The sequence below is a fragment of the Tyto alba genome, unplaced genomic scaffold (assembly GCF_018691265.1).
Source record: "Tyto alba isolate M040663 unplaced genomic scaffold, T.alba_DEE_v4.0 Super-Scaffold_48, whole genome shotgun sequence".
Lineage (NCBI taxonomy): Eukaryota > Metazoa > Chordata > Aves > Strigiformes > Tytonidae > Tyto > Tyto alba.
This window is the reverse complement of record NW_024881324.1, coordinates 28,062,012-28,085,005: the sequence shown is the minus strand read 5'-3', so window position 1 is coordinate 28,085,005 and position 22,994 is coordinate 28,062,012. Positions and strand designations below refer to the sequence as shown.

The 22,994-nt window shown below is 40.9% G+C and overlaps 1 protein-coding gene across 5 annotated transcripts in view; it reads left to right on the top strand.

Annotated features, from left to right (window-relative positions):
- The window catches only part of ADCY2 (adenylate cyclase 2), a 232,168-nt gene extending 210,546 nt beyond the window's left edge, over positions 1 to 21,622 (top strand). For 3 of the 5 annotated variants that reach the window (XM_042806783.1, XM_042806779.1, XM_032989073.2), the window contains 6 exons: positions 2,126 to 2,284; positions 8,816 to 8,962; positions 10,081 to 10,188; positions 12,257 to 12,371; positions 16,254 to 16,378; positions 17,681 to 20,515. In XM_042806783.1, the coding sequence (XP_042662717.1) occupies positions 2,126 to 2,284; positions 8,816 to 8,962; positions 10,081 to 10,188; positions 12,257 to 12,371; positions 16,254 to 16,378; positions 17,681 to 17,833 (807 nt within the window). In that variant the 3' untranslated portion in view covers positions 17,834 to 20,515. Of the gene's footprint in view, positions 1 to 2,125; positions 2,285 to 8,815; positions 8,963 to 10,080; positions 10,189 to 12,256; positions 12,372 to 16,253; positions 16,379 to 17,680; positions 20,516 to 20,563; positions 20,583 to 20,606 lie in introns of those variants that run through there. The other 2 variants (XM_042806780.1, XM_042806781.1) reach the window with 2 other exon arrangements.
- Positions 21,623 to 22,994: the final 1,372 nt, after the last annotated feature.

Genomic DNA, 22,994 nt, shown 5'->3' with positions numbered 1-22,994 from the left:
TTCTTGTTGCACTTAGTTGCTTTTGCCCAAGAAGTTACCGGCGATTCGAACCCCTGGGGTTGCATTGCATCGCCTCATCCCCTTGCAAGACGCCTGGTAGTCCCTCGGCCGGGAGGCAGCCGATGGCTCTGGGTGCCTGGAGGAGCACCGTGTCCTTCACGGCCCCCTGGGCCTCCCACTGTGCCCGCACGCCGGGAGGCGCTGTCAAGCCAAGCAGCAGAAGGAGAGGAGGAAAATCTTGTGTCTCAAGGATATTGTGCCAGAGATGTATAAGGGGCATTCTGAGATATTTTCGTTCTGATACGTTGAAAAGGTTCTGGAGATAACGTGTAAGGTAGGAAACAATCTTGGTTTTTGTATGGCTGCAAGTCTACAAAGATTGAACCGGATCTTTAAAGACGTATATACGAAATTGGCTAGGTCATACAAGCAAAAAACCCCCATGATTTAAAGTATGTTTTAATAAGATAATGCTTTCTTGTTTTTAAAAGTCGGAATAGGCATTTTGAAATAGGAGATGTTGGCTTTCTTAATTTCAAAGAAAATTCTAGAATACATTCTGTTTTATTTTTTCCAGTTTCTGAGTTCTTTTTGCCATGTTTTGTGGCAGCCTAAATTGCATTCAATAAATAATAAAGCAGTAAATAAATTACCTGTTTCGTATTAGCTCTTAAAGAAGAAACATATCTTTTTGAAGATTTCAGCTTACCTAGCACCTTTTCTTTTCAATACCAAGTTGTACAATGTATTGATACTTAATTTCAGTTTTATGCCAGGCATCCAGTTTACTTTTGTCAATTTATGCAAATAATTTTGACATCCCAGGTTTTTATTGGATTTTTTTCTGCATGAATACAGTCGGTGGCATTTGAATTTATCAGCTGTGTGTGGAATTTAGATGTATAAATGTATAATATGCATATTTAAAAGCATGCCAAATCATTTTAACACCAACTCATTTCAACTTTCTACTCTAGCTTTGGCTGTGATCTCAACCAAATATCTGTAAATCATTTTGAGCTGTGACAGCCACTGTCCAATCAGAAGGACTGCTCTCATTTTGATGTGAATGCTTACTGACTGCTAATACTACATAATAAGATTGTCATCATAATCCTGTTCTCCTGTTTAATAACACAGTCTTCACTGAGGCTGCACAATAGCATTAAACTACTGGACTACATTGAAATAGCTCTTGATTTATATCGGCTCAAATGAGATAGTCAGGCAGTGGAGGCTTTACTGTTGAAATGCTATAGAATTTAAGACAAAACATTGTCAATATTGAAAGAAAGTAGAGAGCGCTCCATAAAAAGGTGTTTTTATTAATTTTTCAACATCTTTTTAATGAAATCAGATCTCAAAAAATACTGATACTCCAAGACTGTTATACATTTCCATACAGTTCCAGTTATAGTTATTGTTGAGGATGTTAAAAAAAATTATGAAAACTCTGGGACAAAAATAAAAGAAGGATAAAATATTATAGAAAGCAGTGTAAAAAAAAAAACAACCAACCAAACAAACAACAAAATTGGGTTGGCTCACCTGACTGGGCCATTTTTGATAATCTGATAACGATTTGATAAACTGATGGCATATTATTTCAATAAGCTGTTTTTTCTTGTACCGCGCCCTTTTTAACCGGGCTGATTGCCTGACATAAGTTCAAGATGGTAAAAATTAGGGTCGTCCTGAAATGCCCACTATTGTAAGTGAAATTTTACACTTCAGACAAGTAAGACATCATATTCAGCTGCAAAACTGTAAATTGTTTCCATAACAGTGTTTGATTTTTTAGAATTAATTTCAACTAAAGCCTAAGTGTAAAAAAATAAATCTTACATTGTTTAAGGCGCCTTGCAACCTTTTTTTTTTTTTTTTTTTTTTTTAATGGGCCTTCTTATTGGCCTTTTTTTTGGGGGGGGGCCTTCTAAGTTTGATGAAATGTATGTCATGTAGTGCGTGCTTGGGGTTTGATTTCTGTGGGATCTGGAATTGTCCTTGAGTGGCCAAATAACAGCCTTGCAGGGGTGGTGTACTGTGCTTATTTTGTCTCTTAAACCTGTACTCCAGCAGGACAAGATGCCTATTGTTTCTTTACCTCTGTGTCCTCTTGTAACAGAATGAATATTACTGTAGGTTAGACTTCCTGTGGAAGAACAAGTTCAAAAAAGAGCGGGAGGAGATTGAAACCATGGAGAACCTAAATCGGGTGCTTCTGGAGAACGTGCTTCCAGCCCACGTAGCTGAACACTTCTTGGCAAGAAACCTGAAGAATGAGGTCAGCCATCTCTGTCTATCCTCTGCTCTGTAGGAAAGCAGCGCATCCTGGAAATACCACTTAATGCTCATTTGAACAGTAGGTCCATACTGCGAGATGGTAGATTTACAGTCATTTTCATTCCCCCTGACCTACCTGACAGACTTGCTTTACAGCACTGAATGCACCTTAGTACCTTGAAGTAAAAAATGTGAAATTAGCTTAAGTGGCAATGTACTTTGCCTTTTGAAGGGGATATAAAAGGGTGAGGAGGAAGAAAGGAGTGGTTGAATCAACATGAATTTAAATTTAAATCATATGCATTCAGATACTTTTTCCTTTGTGATCAGAGTGGAGCTGCATCCAGGTTCTGAATTTTCTTCTGGTGACTGGAGAACTTGCTTAATGGAGTGAAGATTAACCTTTTCCCTGAAACAGTGGCTATTTTATTTCGGCAAAGAGGTTCTGAACACTGAATTACCTGTTTAGTCGCTGCTTATGGACCTAATCCAAGCACCAGAAAGGTCAATCAAAAGACCCCTGTTGATATTAGTGGAAATTAGATCTGGTCCTAAAATTATTTTAAAGTTTTAATAAAGGATGAAAAAATAAAAGCATCTAGAGAGAGTAGCAGTTCTAGAGATCTTAAATGCAATAGTTTTAATTAGTTCTGCATACCAAACAATTGTTCCAAAACTGACAAAAGAGAGAAGGGGGCAGCTTTAGGGATTCATTTTTCATCTCCTGAGTCAAGAAGGTCAACGTCTTCCTGTCCTGGTTTCAGCTGGGATAGAGTTAATTTTCTTTTAGAGGCTGGTACAGTGTGTTTGGGATTTAGTGTGGGAATAATGGTGATAGCACACTGATGGTTTCGTTTTTGTGAAGTATTGCTTATGGTAAGTTCAGGATTTTTCAGTTTCCCGTGCTCTGCCAGTGAGAAGGTGCACAAGAAGCTGGGAGGGAGCCTGGCCAGGACAGCTGACCCCAACTCGCCAAAGGGATGCTCCGTAGTGTAGGACGTCACCTTCAGTGTATAAACTGGGGCGAGTTGGCTGGAAGGGGTGGATCACTGCTCGAGGGCTGTTTGGGCATTAGTCAGTGGGTGGTGAGCAATTGTGTTGTGCATCACTTGGGGTTTTTTCCCTGGTTTTAGTTTTAATTGTCTCTCTTTTCATTAGATCCCTTTTATTATTCTTATTCTTATTCTTATTCTTATTCTTATTCTTATTCTTATTCTTATTCTTATTCTTATTCTTATTATTATTATTATTATTATTATTATTATTATTATTATTATTATTATTATTATTATTATTATTAATTATGTTATTAAACTGTCCTTATGTCAACTCACAAGTTTTACTTCTTTTTCCAGTTATCCTCCCCGTCCCCCCGGGTGGGGAGGCGTGAGCGAGCGGCTGTGTGGTGCTTAGTTGCTGTCTGGGCCTAAACCACACCGCTTCCCTTTCACTGCGGTTTGCCTTAAGCAGTAGTAATCCGTATTTTGTATCAGTACTTCAGTACTACTTGCAAATATTCATTTGATCTCTGTGTCGAATAGAAACTGCTGTGGGTTTCCTTTGAATCCAGTGGAGGCCTTGGCTGGAAGCCAGGCTGGCTCAGCTCCAGTTCCCAGTTCAGGCATTAAACACAGCAAACCATCAGGAGATTGCTTTCTCATTTATGTGCTATTCCATCTCAGCTCCCCAGCAGAGCAACACCATCTGCTCACCTTTGTATTGGCAACTGGATTTATACTGTCACCCCTCAAGATTCTTAGGTTGGAAGGAGCTTTAGTAAATTCAGTGAAGAACAAGAAATTGTAATGTGCTGAGCTCTACAATCTATCATGTCAGCTGAAGTAAAAATGTTTTGACATGATTTTAGTGGCATCCATTTAAAAAAAAAAAATAATCTCAAGTTGTTTCTTGTTTTGTTTATCTTTAAACACAGTTTTCAAAGGGGGAAGAACCTTTCAGATCCCTGGAAATGTTCAGGAGTAGAAGCATCTGTTGTGTCGTCAGATTTGTTTCAGTGTCAGCAAGGATGTGCTGAGCCTTAAAGGACATTCTGTATGCATGTACACCTAAGAATATGTTAGGACAGATAGAGCCTTTGTTTTCTTTGTGTGCACATTCAGGTCAACAGATACTGAATTGAAATTTGACTGCGTTTTCCTTAGTTGCAAACATTCATGTTAATATGCTTTATCTGTATTCTTTTCCATTTGAAGCGGATTTTGAGATTAAAATTAATCTAATGGATGAATAGTCTGTTTCAGAATACTGCTTCTCTTAGAATTTGATTCATGCAGCTGTACGGAGAAAAGGGAAGACAAAGTGTTCTGCTGAAGAACAGGCAGCAGGAATAAAAGGGGAAAAAATTAGTGGATCAGCACTAGCTGGGGGTAGCGGGACTGTACTGTTAGACGACCAACAAAGGTCTTTTTATAACAGGATACACATTGACTAATGCTGATATGGTAAAAGCAAAGTTACTTCAGAGCAAACTGTAATAAAGGTTTGTTTGCTTTGCTAGAACCTCCGGAACTGGGTTTCTGCTTACAGCCTGCATGCTGGGTACCAAACAGGGTCCTTTCCAGTTGAGAGAGAGAAAGAGAGGAACAAATATAAAATGAAAAGCAGGAAACAGGCCAGGATTAAATATATCTGCACCTGGCTTGTGCCGCCTTTTCCTTTATGCTGTTAGCATCCAGATCCCCTGTTAGTAAAAAGTGCTCAGGAGCTTTGGTGCTACAAGCTAACTGGCAAGCGCATTAGGGAGCAAGAGGAATCCTGTTTCATTAGCTACAGGATGAAGCCAGCACCCTACTTAGAGCAAAAATTCTGCCCCAGAGAAGCTGACCACCGTACCCATCCAAGAGGTAGAATGGGACGAGTTTGCCTCCATCCTGAGAAGATCTCCAGGCACTGGAGAAGAAGAGGGGACAGTAAGGAGAGTCAACCAGCAGAAATTCAGATGTTATCAAAGGAAAAGAAAAAAAAAAAAAAAAGAAAGAAAAGAAAGGATTAACTGCAGAAGACAGGATGATTTTATTGTTGTTGAAAGAAGTAAAGCCGTTCCTTCCTGGAATGGTGTTACATTTAATTTTCTGATTAAACATTTTGGAGAGTGCTGCTTCAAGAGAAGTACTCATAGGAAAATGAAGACACCCGATTGCCACAGCCTTTATTATTATGAATGATCAAAATAAACTAGCTGGGAATGCCTCCTTAAAATTCTCTGACATTTACTGTGACAGCCACAATTACTACTCATCTGATTCTAAACAGTGCCATTTGTTGTTGTTTCCGTGCTGGTACCATGTTATAGAGCATTACTGGGGATGGATACTGCCCTAGTATTAGAGAGGAGAGAAGAGAAATGAGAATTTTAGATGTCCTATTTATCTTCTGGTTCCTGTATTGCGAGGTGGTAAAATGAAACCATCTTCTACTGTCTCTGCTTCATTTATCCGGTAATATCAGACGCCTGCAGCACTGCAGAAGTTGTCTTCTTTTCCTGTATGGTTTCAGTTGTAGATCCTAACAGACTTGTATTCTTATGACCTGAAATTGTATTCTCAAATGAACCTTTACATGGCATTAGTGTCCATGTACTATTTCAGGTATGGCACTGTCCCAGTGTCTCCTCTGTGCCTAGTTTGTCTGTTGCACAATCTTTACAACCCATATCTCATCAGTAGTGTAATTCTGGCACGTTTTACTTTCTTAGGATGCAAAATCAGCAGGGTTCAAAAAGCAAATAAAACAGCTGCTATCTAATGTTTATTTGGTAAATTAAACCAACTTTTTTTTACTAATTAACAGAATACTTAGGGCAACAGAACTGTGTATTAATGCTATTAACTTGGCTGGATTTAATCTATTGTATATTTCAAGCAGGTAGGAATATGATTTTTTTTTTTTTTTTAATATTTGTCACAGGTGTATACAACTTGATTATTTTGTCAGGCCAGGTTTCAAATACCGGTAATAATCCATGTTTTGAGTATTAATGATCTACATTCTGCTATAAATACTCTTGTATCTCCCTCCAGTCTTTTATATAACACTTTGAATTCCCTCTTCTGTATTACAAAGGCCCTATATTTGTGAAGCAGTCCTCTTTTAATAACCAGCACCATGTCTGGCCCGAATTCCTTCACCCAAAATTGAAATCAAGTTGCAGGGAAGGGTGACTTGAGGAAGTAGAAGGAAAGCTGAGTTACCCACAGAATGTAATCTCTGCACCTATTCCACCTATTCTGCGAACGTGCCGATGAAAAGCACTCAGCACATCGGAGCTTACACAACTTTTTACGACATTCATATGCAGACGTTAAAGTAGTTTCAGTGTAGACAGGCCTGAGGTAAATCTGAAGTAGGTGGCTGTGAAGCGAAATGCGGACTGCAGAGTCTAAACATCTGAGGAGTAAGCCTGTTAATCTTCTTCTACTGCTCCGCTTAACGAATTCCAGGCTCCGCTTAACGAATTCCGGGCTAATCAGCGTGTGTCTGCCCCAAGGCCCGGTGCACGGCGCGCCGTGGGCCTGGTTTTGTGTGGGAGGATGGGGCGGGGAGAGGTCGTCCGGGGCCTGAGCTTCTGGATTTCTTAATCAGAGTCATCCTGTGTAGTTGCTGGCATGTATGCCTCTTGAGTGCCTAGATTGGCAAAAATTACCTTTGTAGCCTTTTTTTCATAACTGACTGAGAGAAAAACTATAGGAGGTAATTCTGCCCACCTGGCGTTAAAATGACCTTCCAGATAGGCACATTTGCCGTGCAGCATTTGACACCTAGGGGGACTGTGGTCTCAAATTAAATACTTCAGTCAGGTGCTTAGATTGGCTAAATTCAGTTGACGTCATCCAGCCAGAGGGGTTCCTTCTCTCCACCATTTGATTATTATATGGATTCAATTTATTAACGAGACCTTTGTGGAGATGGATTAAATAGATGGCAGAAAAATATTATCGCAGTATTGGCTCTTCATTAAAAACTCTCTTGGCAAGAGGACACAAGAGATCCAGAACTCCTTTGAAGGTCAGTAGTGATCTAACAGTGAACTCACAAGCCTCGTCTTTTTGTTCAGTTGATCTTCATTCGCACAGTCAGGTCACATTAAGGTGATACTGATTTTGTGTGTATGGCTGTAAGCTGGATGCCAGGTACAGATGGGCAATTTCAACAAGCTCAGCTTTAAGCATATAGATAATAATGGTGAATTGCAATTATATATTCCATCCCCACTGCACGGAGGCACGATGGGGCTCCAGTGATGCTCTGGTTATGGAATCCTTAGAAAATAAAGAGGCAGAAAAATCTAGTAATAAATCATCTATCATCTTCTCCAGCTGCCCGTGTTCCTCCCTGTCTGCCATTATTTCAGTGGTTGCCCAGAATCTTCTGTCACACCTGTTCTGGGATGCGGGGGTCAACAGTTTTCCCATAGTTCTGCTATTTTTCAGTGATATCTCACCGAGGGGGATTCACTATGTCTGTACACATCTGTGTACACACACACACCACATTCTTCCACAAAGAAACGCAGTGCCAGTGAAATTGCAAACAAAACCCACTTCACTAAGTAAAAAGGGAAATAATATCCGATGCTTCTTGAAATAACAGAACAAATCCTATTCACCTTATTCACATGAGTATTGAAGTCCTTGTTTTACTCAAATAATAACTTGAAGAGAATTTGACTTTATAGTAGTTTACAGCATCTTTTGTTGCTGTGGTTACCTTTGTGTATAGATACTATTTTTTTTTTTAAGTATTAGTTTAATAATTTTTTTTATTATTATTATTATTTTTTTTTGTTAGGATGTGAATTTATCCTGAAAGAAGAGATATTCTAATGCTTAAGGGTAGTGGAAAGGAAACTGAAAGGGGGGTGGGGGATGGTGTTGTCATTTCTAGCACCAGAATTTTCTGTGGAGCAGAGGTGCTCTCATTTCAGTGGTCACAGAAGGCAGTGGAGAATCTGACATAAATAAGTTTTAGTTCAGGTGACTGCTTTCCCTTTGCCTCAGCTCCTTGCTATGGACAAGAAATTACAATTATTTTATCCTATTAGGCATCCTGTCATTTTAGGTTAGGAACTATCAGGATCGTACTGCGTTACACATTTGTAGCACATTGCATTTGTGATTTTGGTTGTTTTCTAGTTCTTACAATAACACAAACAGCTAAAAATAAATTAGATAATTGTTTTGCAAAATATAGCTTCAGCCATGCAAGCCAGACCTAATTCTCTTGATGAGAAGCCTCAGAAATGAGCCCTATCTAATAAATTAGTGAACATTTTATGTTCACGGCGTTAATGTTCAGGAGGGAAAAAAGGTAACTTTAAATCACTCAAATATTTTCAGCTGTATATGTTGAATCTCTTTAACAAACAGGTTTATACACTGTTTAATAAATGCAACTAAATGCAAAAAGTACTCCTCCCTTTTCAGAACCAGGACACTGCATAATAATAAGGAAACCATTATTTAGAGATGGGTGTGACAGATTTCTTTTCTCTATTCTGTTTCCTTTTGGACAGGATCTATATCATCAGTCATATGACTGCGTCTGTGTCATGTTTGCCTCTGTTCCGGATTTCAAGGAATTTTACACAGAATCTGATGTAAATAAGGAAGGCTTGGAATGTCTCAGGCTGCTAAATGAGATCATTGCTGACTTCGATGATGTATGTACTTCTAACAGCAGTCAACATATGGTTTCAATCTTAATAATTCAGGGTATGCAACAGTAAGCAAACATACTCGAAAGGGAGAGTGGAAGAGCTGTCAGAAAAGAACTTTCGTGTGCCTAGTCACGTGGAAATTACTTACAGGGAGTATTAAAGGGAAAAGCGATTTATGTGGGATAAATCAGATACTGATCTGACATCATACTCAATTGCTTTTGATTCACTATGATGAGAACCCTGTGTGTATTTCTGATGGAGAAATTTTTGCCCTTTAGCCTGCAGTTCATGTGGTTATATTATATGCCATATATTAACTACAGTTTCTAGATACTAGTGCCTGAAATCGGGTACGTAAATCTGTGTCCCCTAAGATGATGCAGCTTTGTGCCCCACCTGGTCTGTGTTGGTCTCACTATACAGAGCGTTGATCAGCTGAAACATGACCGACTCGGAGGATTCTATAAGTTTTGATATTCAATTCTCTGAAATTACAAGCAAGCACAGAGTGTGACTACAGATGGATTGTGCAAATGCAGCTCTAAAAGTCCCACTGAGAAGAGTGTTTGTCTTAAAGAAAGTTATTAGTGATGCAGGTACCAGAAAAATCCATTAAGGTCATTGTGACTCAGAAAGCACAGTCTGAATTTGTGGATCTGCCACTATAGAGGGTGTTTTAGCAACAAACCATTTGGAGAACATGGGAATGCCCAAAACAACCTGGGATAGGAACCATCCCATCGGCATGGAAGAGATACTTACTTTCGGAAATCTGTTTAAAGCTTCACTGTGGGTTCACAGGGTGGCTCAGTTCCAGTATCAAATGAGTGCAAAGTCCACTGACTTTTAAGAGCTGTATGTACGATAAAGTGGAATTTATTCTCATTATTATATAGCCTTTTTAGAATAAAAAGGTGTTTTAGCAGACAGAAATTGCCTTTCCTTGGAGGCTGTAACCCTTGTTTTATCCATCCATCCTGTATATATTTGTGAAACCGTTTGGAGTCTACTAAGAGACTGTTCTAAGAATTGGTGCTCTGAATGCTGTTAGAGTAGCAATGCTGCTATAGTAGCAAGGCTCCTGATCTCAATAATGAATAACCATCCTTGCTTTACAGTTATTGTCAAAGCCAAAGTTCAGTGGAGTTGAAAAGATAAAGACCATCGGAAGCACTTACATGGCTGCAACAGGATTGAGTGCTACACCCAACCAAGAACAGTGTCAGGTACAGGGAAACATGCCTACTTGCTAAAAACCATGTTGAAATGAAGGCTAAAATTCCGTTCATTAAACCACAGGTTATGTATAGTGCTGTGGCCTAGTTTTTTTCTTACTGATGTAGATTGTATTGTACTGGACAAGTGTATACTTTTGTTTAGCAGTGTCTGTGAATTATTGTTCTTCACGCTGCGGTTGGAAAACGCCACCTCTGTATTTGCTAAGTCTAAAGCAGGCCCTACTCTAAATACAATACAGCATTTTATTCCCACGTGCTGCAGCAAAACTGGATTTATAGAGCGTACAAAAGACTGCAGGAATGAGTGTTTTCCACTGTAAGCTGGGAGGGCTGAGTAGCCGAGTACTAACCGTACACTCACTCACAGAATCCTCAGACTCAGCCCTGAGAATGTGTTCCTTTGTTCTGGTTTACTTAATGGGGTAGGATTGGGAACTGCAGTTAGAAATTAAGTTCAGAGAAGCGATTCATGAGTTTTAAACAAAAACCTTGCTTTTGCCATGATCGTTAGAGTACTACAGGTTAGTGACAGAGACGCAGCAATTATGAATCAACACATTCTCTGCTAAGGATAAATGTGCTCTTGCCAAACTCGTGTTCCTTCTAGACGGAAGCAATTAACACCTGAACTATAGACCCTAAGGATCCTGAGGACAAAAAAGAATGATTTTAAGTTAGCTCTGACATTTAATACAGGGAGGTGAAAGGGATGAAGGAAATGCAGAGCTGTAGACTGGAGATGAGAAGACATAGAAGAGATTCTCAATGACAACAAAAACTAGTGTGTGTAGTGGAAGAAATATATCGTTGGAGTTATTTCCACAAACTGTGAAACGAGAGATCCAAGTTTTAGTGTCCCTTTGGTGATTTAGTGCACATTTTCAGAAGAAGTCCGCCAGAACTCAGCAGCCTTCAGCCCAGATGCCCAAGGATGCACGGGTGCTGTAGTACCTGGTGCGGCAGTGACTGGCTGCCAGGCATACCGCTGGAACCACCCCCAGCTTAAAACGAGGACCCGGGGAAGACTGGCTGCCTAGGGAGGGGGCTGAATACATCAGCTGGACAGGAAACCGTCTGTCTTCGCTGGGAGTGAACTCCAAAGGCAACGGGCTTCGTTCATCTAAACAGCCGCTCTGGCAAGCACCACTACTGCCCCTCCTCGACTGCTGCATCTACTCTAGGAATCATCTCCTGAAGTTGTCATCTGTCCAGCTCTTCTGTCACTTTATCTCAGGAAATGAGGAAGATTCTGTCATTTCTCATAGAGATCAATGAGTCCATCTCTTATGAAATCACTCTCTTATCGGGGTCCTACCCTGGGCTGCGGGAGCCCAAAAATCAATTTTCTTCTCAGCCTGAGTGGACTCAAACCAGTACTTAGAAATCAGGCTACGCTACTGGTGTATGAGGAGACATTACGTTTTTTGACTTTATAAGTTCTGAGCTAGTAAACTAGGGGACAGAGGATGGGTTACCTTCTTCCTCTTGTATTTTATTCATTCAGGTCTACTGGATGTTCTCACAGGCGCTTGCTTATCTACCAGATGAGATCAGTGGAGGAACTCTTAAAATCGTGAATGTCACTGGATCTTAAGATGGGTGCCGAGCTGTGCAACAGTGAGAGGGAGGAGTCTCTGTGGGTCTGTCCACAAGCATTATTTATTATTAAAGAGCATAAAATAGAAGCAGACACTTAGAGAAAATTAGTGGGCAAATCCTAGGCACACACAGACACTGAGCGCCTGTGGGACTAGATAGCAGCTGAACAGTTATTTGACAATCAAAACATGAGATTAGGCACGTTGTGGATCCATCATCTCTAGACTGCCTGATTGTGTAAGTAAAATGCATCCTGGTCCATTGGCCGTTGTTTGATCGACCTGATGCTGGACTGGGCACCATCTTTTCATTACCTTTCTTCTGCTGCCTGTTGGCATTAGGACATCCCTAAGTGTTTAAGTGCTTTCAAGCGTTCAGCATATTTTGCTTGTATTCTCACAGCAACAAAGGCTAAGGCAAATTACTTTAATCTGTCTGTTTGGCTGTTTTTATTCAGGAACCTGAACGGCAGTATATGCACATAGGAACCATGGTGGAGTTCGCATTTGCCTTGGTGGCAAAACTGGATGTCATAAACAAGCATTCATTCAATGACTTCAAGTTACGAGTAGGTATGTATCACAGGGGTTATATCATGGGGGAGGGGGAGAATTCGGTGTGAAGTACTGGCTAATGAGAGTGTTCCTAGAACTGAGCAAAAGGGCCACGAAAGTAAATAGCAGCATCTTTGCCCCGTTTAAAGGCAGCCTACGTGGTATTGCCCACTAACCATCGCTGCTGTTGTGGCAAGGGGTGTTTCAAGGCAGGACTCCGAAAAGGGCAGTGTTCCTGGCGAGAGGCTGGTCGACAAAATACGTTCCCGTGGCTCTGAATGGTTTTGTGGTAACTCTGTAATCATTATTCTAGAGGTTGTTGACTGCATGGTTTTTTTAAGCTTATCAATACCAAAGGACACAAGAAGTCTCTAGACAGGGCTTTCCAAAAGCATGTACATGGTTTTGGAGGACAAGAGCTAGAAGGGGCCAGTGAGGCTGGAGTCTGAAATATTTCAGACGTACTAAACTCAAGCAAGCATACAAAAATGCATTCTTTCCTTCCCAGTGTTAGACAGAGGAGGGTATTTCTCTTTGTTATTCTGTGGTGATAGGTAAGAGCAAAGGTGACTAGTTGTTTTTATTTGAAAGGGCTATCCCTTATATTTGAGCTTCTAATTGCTTCTACTTGGGCATCATGGAATTTTAAAAAAAGCAATAGGCAGCTTCAGTAAGCCATGGAAAGGATAATGAAATAAATTAATTCAGAGCTGGTCAAAAACCGTATGTTCCAAAACATTTATTCCCTGATAGCAGTACACAGCAGTTTTACAATGCAATATGTAACTTGGAAAGTGTGAAATGAAAGCGGTAAATAAATACTGGAAACCCATAAATCCTGTAAACATGTCAGAAGTATTTGATTTCCAACAGTTACTCTCCTGTCTTGTCATTTTCTTGCTGTGCCGCTTGCTTTTCCTCCCCGCTGCTCCTCTCATGATTATTTCACAGTGCCACCCACTGGCAAAACTTTAAATATTCTGACTTGAAAGGTGTGTTCCTTAGAGCGCTCCTTTGCCAGTATGTTTGGTACTCCTTGCTAGAGTTAAAAAATGACAAAGCAAATCTGAAGTATGTTTCCTTCTCAGAGTGTTACAGAACTTGATGGGTTTAAAAGAAACGTGTAGAGATACCATATTTCTGTACAGAATAAAAATTCTCTTCTTGCCATAGATGTCATGCTACATACTTGCGAACACCCTTCTATCAGCAGTGTCAGTCCAGGTAAAGAGCTGCGGAGTGTCAGGGCTATGTCTGCATACTGAGTGTAGCAATACTGACTCCTGTAAAGTGGGGATCGTGAAGCAAACTTTTTAGGGGAGAAAAAAAAGATACCTACTTGTGATTTTTAAAGTGTTTGCTAAAAGTTCCGGAGAAGTCAGACTCCTTTGCTTCATTAAATGAGGGATGATTGAATCTACAAAGAGACACAGGCCCCAATCTGGCATTTTTGCCACCTTAACCCAACACAGGCAGCGCTGAGATCTTCGCTTGGCAGCCTCACTTCACTTCTCCTGCACTTCCCCCCTCAGCTGAGCATGAAAGCCTCTGATAGCCATAGCAATTAGAGCCACAGAAACATCGGAAGATCCGCCTCTGACATAATCCCACTGTGGGGGTTGAAACCCAAACTGCCAGTTGTAAAAGCCTTCCTCAGCCAGCATCTAGCCCCAGAATCGTCCAACTCACAAGAAGTCTCAGCTTGCAGCCTCCGTTTTCCGTGCGTGCCTGCAAGGCTGGCCGTGCCTTGGGAGGGACACAGCCTGCTCTGGCATTGCCAGGCAAGGGAGGGGAGCACCGAGATTGTATTTCAGGCGTTCCTCCCCTTCTGTTAGCTAAGCTGCCTGATATATCGGACAAGCTCAGATAGGCTTTTGCAGCAAGTTTTACACAGGTACTGCTTTTTTTCAGAACAGAATAGAGGCTGATATCCTGTTTTCCATATAGCTTCGTGGTTAGAACACTTGTCTGGGTTGTTGGTGAACTTCATTTGGTTCCTGCTTTTGGCTGAAGCTGCTCAAGCATGGGGATCCCTGTTCCCTGGAGAATGCTACGAGCCCAGGCTGTAGGATACTTTGGAATGAGATGTTCTCTGTCTGTCCTGCTGAACGGTATTTGTCTTTTCATGGAATAACTAAACGTTGTTTTGGATACGAGAGAAAGAGACAGCTGGTATCGCCCTCTGTTAGAGCATTCACCCGGACTTGCAGTACTGCTCGTCCAGCCTTGCCCCAACAAACGTTCACACGTGCCAGGCAGAAGAGACCTGCACTAGCAGGAATGACATGGAGCAGAACATCCCACAGTGCCTGGCTGGCCAAAACACATTCCTAAGAGATAGGGGTAGAAGTTTCCTTGAAGGAGAAGGATTCCGAAGCTGCCTGTCCAGCCCCTGAGGTTTTACTCAAACCATCAGTAGCGGTGCTTCAGGAAGGAGGTAAAAAAGCAGAAGTGAGCTCTTGCCCATTGTATTTTGTAGGAGAGTGCCATCACACTGCCCCAGTTTCTGGACTAAGGCAGAGTAGTCACGCACATCTCTAGCATTCCCTACCATCTCGCCTGGGCTGCTCAGCAGATGGCTTTTGTGGGTTCCCCTCCCAGGTCCCAGGCCTGCTGTACGCTGGATGTCACGAGGCAGAAAGCCGCACCCGTCGCCTGGTTGCTCTTGCAGCGTGGTGCCAGGTCCGGATCCCTTTGTGCATTTAATCCCAGCCACGTGGACAAAGAGTTGTTATCAGGCTCCATCTCGTATCCTCTAGGGTCTGCGTATTTCCCCAGTTTTCTGAATTTAACTGCTGCAGTCACTTCTCCCAGGGTTTCCACGTGGGTTACGGTGTGGTTGTAGCCCACGCTGCCACGTGGCGTGCGACCCGGCCGAGCTGAGCCAGCTCCGAGGTGCCTCCCCGTGCGACAGCCACACTCCATTTTGCTGCGCAGACGGATCGCTAAGGGTGGTTTCTGCCAAGGAGTTAGCAGAAGTCGGTTATCGGCGTGGAGATAATTTTAGAAACCCAAGCTACCCACTTGTCCAGGGTTTAGTTCTCACTAGGTCTAGCTTGGCTTTCCTGCTCCTTGGTACGTATAGTCACAATTACAGTATATTTGATGCTGATTAACGAGAGTGCTGTTGATTTTGCCTCCTGGTTTCCTTCCCTACTAGCAGAGTACAACTCACTCCCTTTACAATCATAACATGGGGTACAAACTGACTGCAAGATGAAAAAGGCCCAGGGTCTAATCAGGGACTGTACTATGTTGTTCTTCGCTCTTACACTGTGCATTTCAGAATTGGAAACTTGTTACTCTTCCGTCGTGCTTAATCAAATTATTTGAATACATATATTTATACTGCAGTTAATTAGGGCTGTTCTGTGGGCAATCTAGCCTTCAGAACAAGGCTTCAAATCCTCCCCGCTCATTTGCCTTAGTTTATTCTACATCTGAGAAGCAAAGAATTCTGTAAAAGACATTTTATTTGTCCATCAACTGTTGCAGAGGAGAAGCCCTTTACGCTACAAGTAGAAATGAAAAGAAATTCTTGTATGTCTCTTCTCCCAGGAGCTGCTCCTCTCCCACAGTGTGTTCCTCATGCTATCTAACACAGGCAGTAGCAGGTTATTAGGATACTAATGGTTGAAAATATCAAATTCACTCAGTGTGGGAGGGAGCTGTAAAACTAAAATTAGATGAAGTAACTGCTGGCATTTTTATAACTAACATCCTCCCGCTGTAAATGATTGATAAAAAAGTTGTGAACAGACTGTTGGTTGCTGTACTCATGATTTCCCATGGGCCAAGTACCACCTGATATTGTTCATTGACTTGATACGTCACCACATGTGCTGTGTGTCCTTGTTTGGTGGATCTCTGTTCTTAATGTTAAGTTCTGATATTTTCCAGGTATCAACCATGGACCTGTAATAGCTGGAGTAATTGGAGCTCAAAAACCACAGTATGATATCTGGGGCAATACAGTAAATGTGGCCAGCAGGATGGACAGCACTGGTGTCTTAGATAAAATACAGGTAAGTCTTGATCTTGTGCTAGTATTTATCTTAATCCTTTGAGTCTTGTGCTTAAAAAACATTATATATTTGTGCACTAAATAGGTCTGTGTTTCGGAGCTAAGGATGCCTACAGAAAAAAAATTACCTACCAGCTGTATCTGTACATTGCAAAAGAATTAGACCTTTGACAGGGAAGTAAAGAATTAAAAGAAAATTACAGGAAAAATAGGAAGAGAATCAAAACTTTGCAGAGGAATACAGTGGAGGAAGTCATGGGTTGCCTGGAAATGCATCCCTAGATTAAGAGAGGATTTGAGAGAAGTCACGTTTCTATTCCGTGAATTTCTAAACTCATAAAATACTGGCTACCTTATCTCTGAAGGGCATTCCTGATGATAATTACTTCTAAATAAAGGAAATTACCATAACTGCTGCACATCAGGTTAAATCCATAAAGCAATCATGAAAGTTCCCTTTTAATGAACCACGCTGATTAATAACCTTTATAGGTTACTATCTGTGTAGACTATAGATAGATTTGTACGGAAAAGACCTTCAATTCACTAACTTTCCAGTGACTTCGTAGTCAGGGACCGCTTGTTAAGAACCTGCCTAGCCCTTTTGGATCCCAGCACGTGACTGAGAGCACTCCAGATCTGTGATTGAGACTATTCAGAGCTAAATAACGGAAAAATAAAGTTAGCAACTGTTTGTCAAAACTGAAAACAGAAGAGATGTCCAAGCAGTGACATCTACAAACAGTTGCTTGCTTCACAAAGAAGCACAGACAGTCTGAGTGCTGTTGAACAATTTCTGTCCTAGTGGGCTTTCACCTAAACCGGCAGAACTGCATAAAGTTTGGTTCCTTGCCAGTTACGTGAGAAACTGGCAACAGCAGCTCTGACAGATGATGCCGAGGTCTGGCTCTCGTTTCATTCACACAGCCTTAGTATTTGCAAAAAGATGGGGAAGCTTGGGTCTACTGAAATGAAAAACAGCTCCTGAAGTTGGGAAAAATGCTGTATGAGGAAGAGTTCTGTCCCCAGTGCCATCTGCGTATCTATGAGCCCTCTGCAACCCTACGTACAGAAAGTTACACCGAATTTGATACTTGGTGTAAGCAATTGCAGGGGGCATCCAGCAACAGACTATTTGAAAGCTCAGGTGCTCAAACCTCACTCGAGACCCTTAAAGGCCTTATAGGCATTGTAGCAAAACCCTTGTAATTGCTCGAAACAGATGTTCTCCTCACGCTCCGGAAGAAGGTTCTGCCTTGCTCTGTTACCAACACGGGTTGTATCGCTGTATTGTTTGTTGCAGGTTACAGAGGAGACAAACAACGTCCTGCAGACACTGGGGTACATGAGCACTTGCAGAGGAATAATAAATGTCAAAGGAAAAGGAGAACTGAAGACATACTTTGTACATACTGAAATGACAAGATCCCTTTCACAAGGGAATGTGGCATCTTGAAGATGCTTGTACGTGTCATCAGTACCATATTTTCAGGAAAGTATCACGCACTTTTTAACTACATTTTGGCCCTTAACATGCGTGCTATTTTCTGGTATGTGGCACTTATTTTAATATGGCTGCAGAATAGTCCCATGAGCCATCATTTTGCACCTTGATATTCCTACGTTCAAGGACAGTTGCGATGTACGCTATAGGACTGGAAGATTGTACTGCTACTTGCACTGTTATTCAAAGACAAAAAAAGAAGGAATAGGAAATAAAAGGAGGTAACTCATACTGAAAGGACTAAAGAGAGATGTTAGTGACAAATGAGGGGAAAAAAGGCAATAAAGCTAGGGGTGCATACTATTTTCTGATGCATGGTGTTTTCTGGAAAATACAGTCGCTCCCCAATAGCATCCACTAATCTGGTATTCAAGTATACAGTGTTTGTAAATACGTTTACTCTGTCCACACATGATTTGGGTGTGATCACCAGTTGCATCTCATAGCCAGGGACACGTTGGGTGGCTTGCTGGCATTCTTTCTGAAGAGAGAACTAACAGTGCTGGATAGTTTTGTATAAACGTGTCAAATGTTTTGAAGCTATTGTCTTTTGTAAGGTTAATTCATTAAAAGTTTATATGTACTTTGTCTTACTGTTGCTGTCTCTTAGTTTTGCTTCCTTCCATGGCTTTTGTCGCTCTAAACCTGCGCGTCCTCTGCTGCTGCTGCTGCTGCTGCTGCTGCTGCTGCTGCTGCTTTTTATTCAGCAGTTGGATGTTAAGGCAGGCCAGGGCCAACTGCCTCGACAGCCTTGGTCGATCATATCTGCTAGACTTGCTATTGCCTTTCAGAAATCAAATCACCTCTATTGTCTTCAGTCTTGGGCGGCATCCTAGGCACTTTGCAGTCACCTACTCTCTAGGTGATATAGGACACTTACCTCAAATCCATAAACACAAGCAAAGTGGGGAATACTGGAGACAGTAGTAGTGTTGATACTTTGCAACTGGCCTGCAATGCTTAAACAATAACTAGGAGAAACTACAAGAGAAGAAAAGTTTTATCTGTTTTGCACTTTGACAACCTCTTTTGCCCTTGCATGCCTTTCACTTAACCTTTACGATGCCAGATTCCATGGGATATTTAAAATAATCTAATTTATCGGGACATGAGCGTGAGCAGAAGATATAAAAAATGCTGTTTTGTGGATATTCGAGATTAATTTGACTCCCGTTGAATTTGAAAGTATCACATTTCCAGAGTTTCACAGATGAGCCAGGTGAAAGACTGAAAAAGCAGATAACTGTACTGTCTATGCTCCTTTGAAGAACAGATAGCAAAGATTAACTTTTGCTTTGCTTTGCTTGGAATTAACATATTCTTTTAGTCATAACATCCTAACAAGACCAAAATCAATAAAATCATCCTGTTCACAAAATAGCACAGAATTGCAAGATTTTTTTCTAACTGATGCCATATATGCATGCAGAAGTCAACTTCTGCACTGTAAGCTCTGGCATGTTATTGAAATGTAAAAAATATTCCGATTTCTCATCTATGAAACATATATTTACATTTGTATGGCACGGGTGTCCTTTCAGGAGTTCTCAAAGTGTGGGTCACAAATAAATGGCATCAGGCCACAGTCTCACCGGCTGTGGTACGGTTTACTCACAGCAGCCATCTGCCCGCTAGCAACCTGGAACGGCAGTACTTTTCAAAATGCCTGCATCTGCAGTAAAATCGACAGTCTGAATTCTGATCCCTTTCAGTTACTGCAGTTATGTCCAACACAACACACCTGATGTCTCACCCAGAGCTGGAGACTTTTGATCAGCAACTCTCGAGATAGGTGCTCAGTCTAATAAAACCTCATTAAAAATACTCTGTTGTCTTTATTACTTCTTCCTTTTAACTAATAAGATAAATATTTTTCCAGTGGAATGAAAGGCTTTCCAAATAGCTCACGTGGCAGCAGAAACAATGTCCCAGTCATTGCCTGAAACAAGATACCACTTAGCCACGCTTAAGGTTTCTCCTAAATCCCTCCTCTCCATTTACTATAAATTTGTCCTAGGAACAATTAAAGAGTTATTAATCTTTCAGACTCTGAATGTACTCTGGGCCCTTAAAATCATTCTGGCATTATCACAGGTCAAAGCAATCATTTCTTATGGATGAAAACCCTTTATGTAAAGTTGATTATATTGTACTGTCATATCTGTGAGCAGCTTTTAGGTGTAACCTGTACATTCAGGAATTTGCTTTTCATTTGTATTCTTGCACATCAGTAGCAAACCTTGTACCTAACTCAATAGCCTTGTTTCTATGATTTTTATAGAAGTTACACAATATTCTATTTCTGTAAGCCATGAAATGTTGGAATATTTGAATGGCCATGAGCTGACTGGTCCAATGAAATCTAAAGATACATACGTGCCCTCCAAAAGCATGTTGAAAAAGTACTCATGTTTCACTGGTGTTCTCTCATTTTGTAGTTGCATTTGGATTCTTGTAGCCAAATCCTACTAAAGAACAAGAAAGCGGGCAAAAGATGGTTATACCTGCAGTATGATGCCCGTACAAAGAAAGGTGCACACCATCCTCTCTCTAGCCTTCAGTTGCTGAGTATTATTATTATCTTTCTAGTGCCAATAAGCTGTTTGTATCCAATAAATACTTTTTGTCTTCCAATGCATTTTATATCTGCTGTTTATACTGTTTTATTTTTCCCCTGCCTAGACTGACCTAGAGTTCTTGCATCCTCTTTCTTCCTCTCCTGCAGCAATTTCATCTGCCTTTAGAACTGGATATAACACCTCTCGCGTGTCAGTGTGTAACCTGAAAACCTTTTTGATAATCAGACAAACCAGTATTTGACAATCCATATATTCGACGTCACAGTGAGGCTCATCAAGTTCTACAACTTCCATGTTGGTGCCGTAGCTCGTAGGTTGCTAGCGAACCACAAAGACCGTGACTTCCAAAAATACAACGCAAATGTATTTCACACTGCGAGGCAGCAGCCAAAAGATGGATGTGAGGGTGATCCTCTGTGGTCTGGGGAAATGCAACCCAAACAGGATCACCTGGGGAGCCTCCTGGATTTCTTTTTCAAAGTCAATGCTTTGCTCCAATTTATGGAGGTCTGCCAAAGGACACGAAGAAAGATTAAACTTGCAGATATTTCTGTTAACTACAAAAGTAGTTGGGATTACCTGAAAATTAATGCTATTTAGCTGTCATTTCTAAAGAGAGACATAAGCATATTTATTCTGTGTGAAAAGCATTTTTCATTCTCTATATTCCTTTATGATGATTTTGTAAAATATCTGCAGAACTTCCCTTTTTCCACTGAGGCACGGGTAGTTCTATCTGCATGTTTCTGAAGCGGCAGCTGTGCCCCTCTGAAGGTAGAGCTGTTGAAAGTCTGTCCTTTTTTGTTTCCAGAACCTCATATAAGAGCAAATAATCAGCTGTGTTGTCAGGACGCTTTATATAGCAGCAGATTTGCTGTTAGAAGCAATGATTACCTTCTCCTTTGATGTGTAGTTTTTCCTCTTGATTGTATTTCTGTATGAAGATACTGTTTCTTTTTCAGACACTAAATTCTCCTCCACCTGACCTTGATACTTCAACACTTTTTACAGGTGGACCCCAAACAATTTTAAGACTAAGGCTTTTTAGTTTTATCCGTCTTTTCTTGTCTAAAATAGTGGAGTGGCTCTGGGGAGGAAACAAATATAGAATGAGATATATGTGCCTTAAATAAAAAATGTAATTAAGAGATTGTTCCTTGAAGTACTTCAAATTTGTGTGTATTTGTCAAAAGTGGTGTATAAATTAACTGTAGCTGGTTCACCTTAAAGTTTGATACATACTAATTTCAAACACTTTTAAACTTAGGGGCAGGAATTATTCAGGTCAATGTAGTGTTTAATATGTCAAAATGCAAGATAAGGACATTTTAATACTGTTTGCAACTATGAAGACATGAACCCCTTTACGTTGTAGGATGTTCAAAACAAAGATTCTGCCAAGAATTGTTTGACATTTTTTGATGAAGTATTTTTCAGATATATTTGTAGCCAATGAGATGCTCTTCATGAAAATCTCCATTTTGACAGGAAAAAAATGCACATGAATTATTTTGAAAGACTGACATTCCTGGACTAGAAATTTTCATGTTTGCATTCCAAAACAGTGTTACAAGTAACATTTGTAATGAAAGTCATGTATAAAATTGTGTATTACTCTATTTGCCAAGAGGGTTATTGAACAGAATATTCATCTGAATTAGAGTATCCATTCAGCAGGTATAAGCCACCATACAAATAATAATTGCAAATTATATCAGTCAAGCAGTTATCATTTATACTGGTTTTAAAATGATTAAAATAAAAATCATTATAATGATTTGAAAAGCCTAACTGTCCAGTCAAGCAGTTGCGATTGGAGCGCCACGCCAACCAGGCACTGCAATCTGCAGACTGAAGCTCAGCCGTAGTAATTGTGTCAAGAATTACTTGAGACAACAGAATATTCAAGGAAAGTTACAAAATTTCCTGAGCAGCTCATAAGCAAAAAACCCCCTGCAGATTGCAAAAAGGTGTACTGACTTCTCCTTCAGAAAACACCTGAAGAGCCTTCCTGTTTGAGACGGGCAGTCTGTCACGAATGAGGGTTAAGAGGAAACAAGTGCTTGTGTGGAATGGGCTTGGTCTAAAGCTATGGTAGTGGAGAGGGGACAGAGTTTTTGAGGCATTTTTGTTTCGGTCTCTTTTTCAAGGGCCACCAGCTGGAACATTTGTGGCAAAGACTGTCTCTCCTTCGTGGCTCAGCTGAGGGTCAGGAACACAGGGTAGTCCGGTATGTGTTGAGCTCAAACCGCAAGGACCGGAGAGGAATTGCTAAGCCTTAATTTGACAGCAGGCTACTCATCTCTGCTCTAAGCGACATGACTTTGAAACAGGTACCTCAGCTCGTAGTAAGAAAACAGCTGCTGTGATTTTTCTGTGTATTAATGAGCTGTCCAGTTACACGTCATCCATCCTCTTGTGTCCACTCCATCTCCATCCCCCTGTTGTCATCTCTGTCGTGCGTGTGTCCTCCGCCCCCTCCACCCCCGGTACCATTTGCCTCACAAATTCCTTTTAGGAATTTTCTTGCTTAG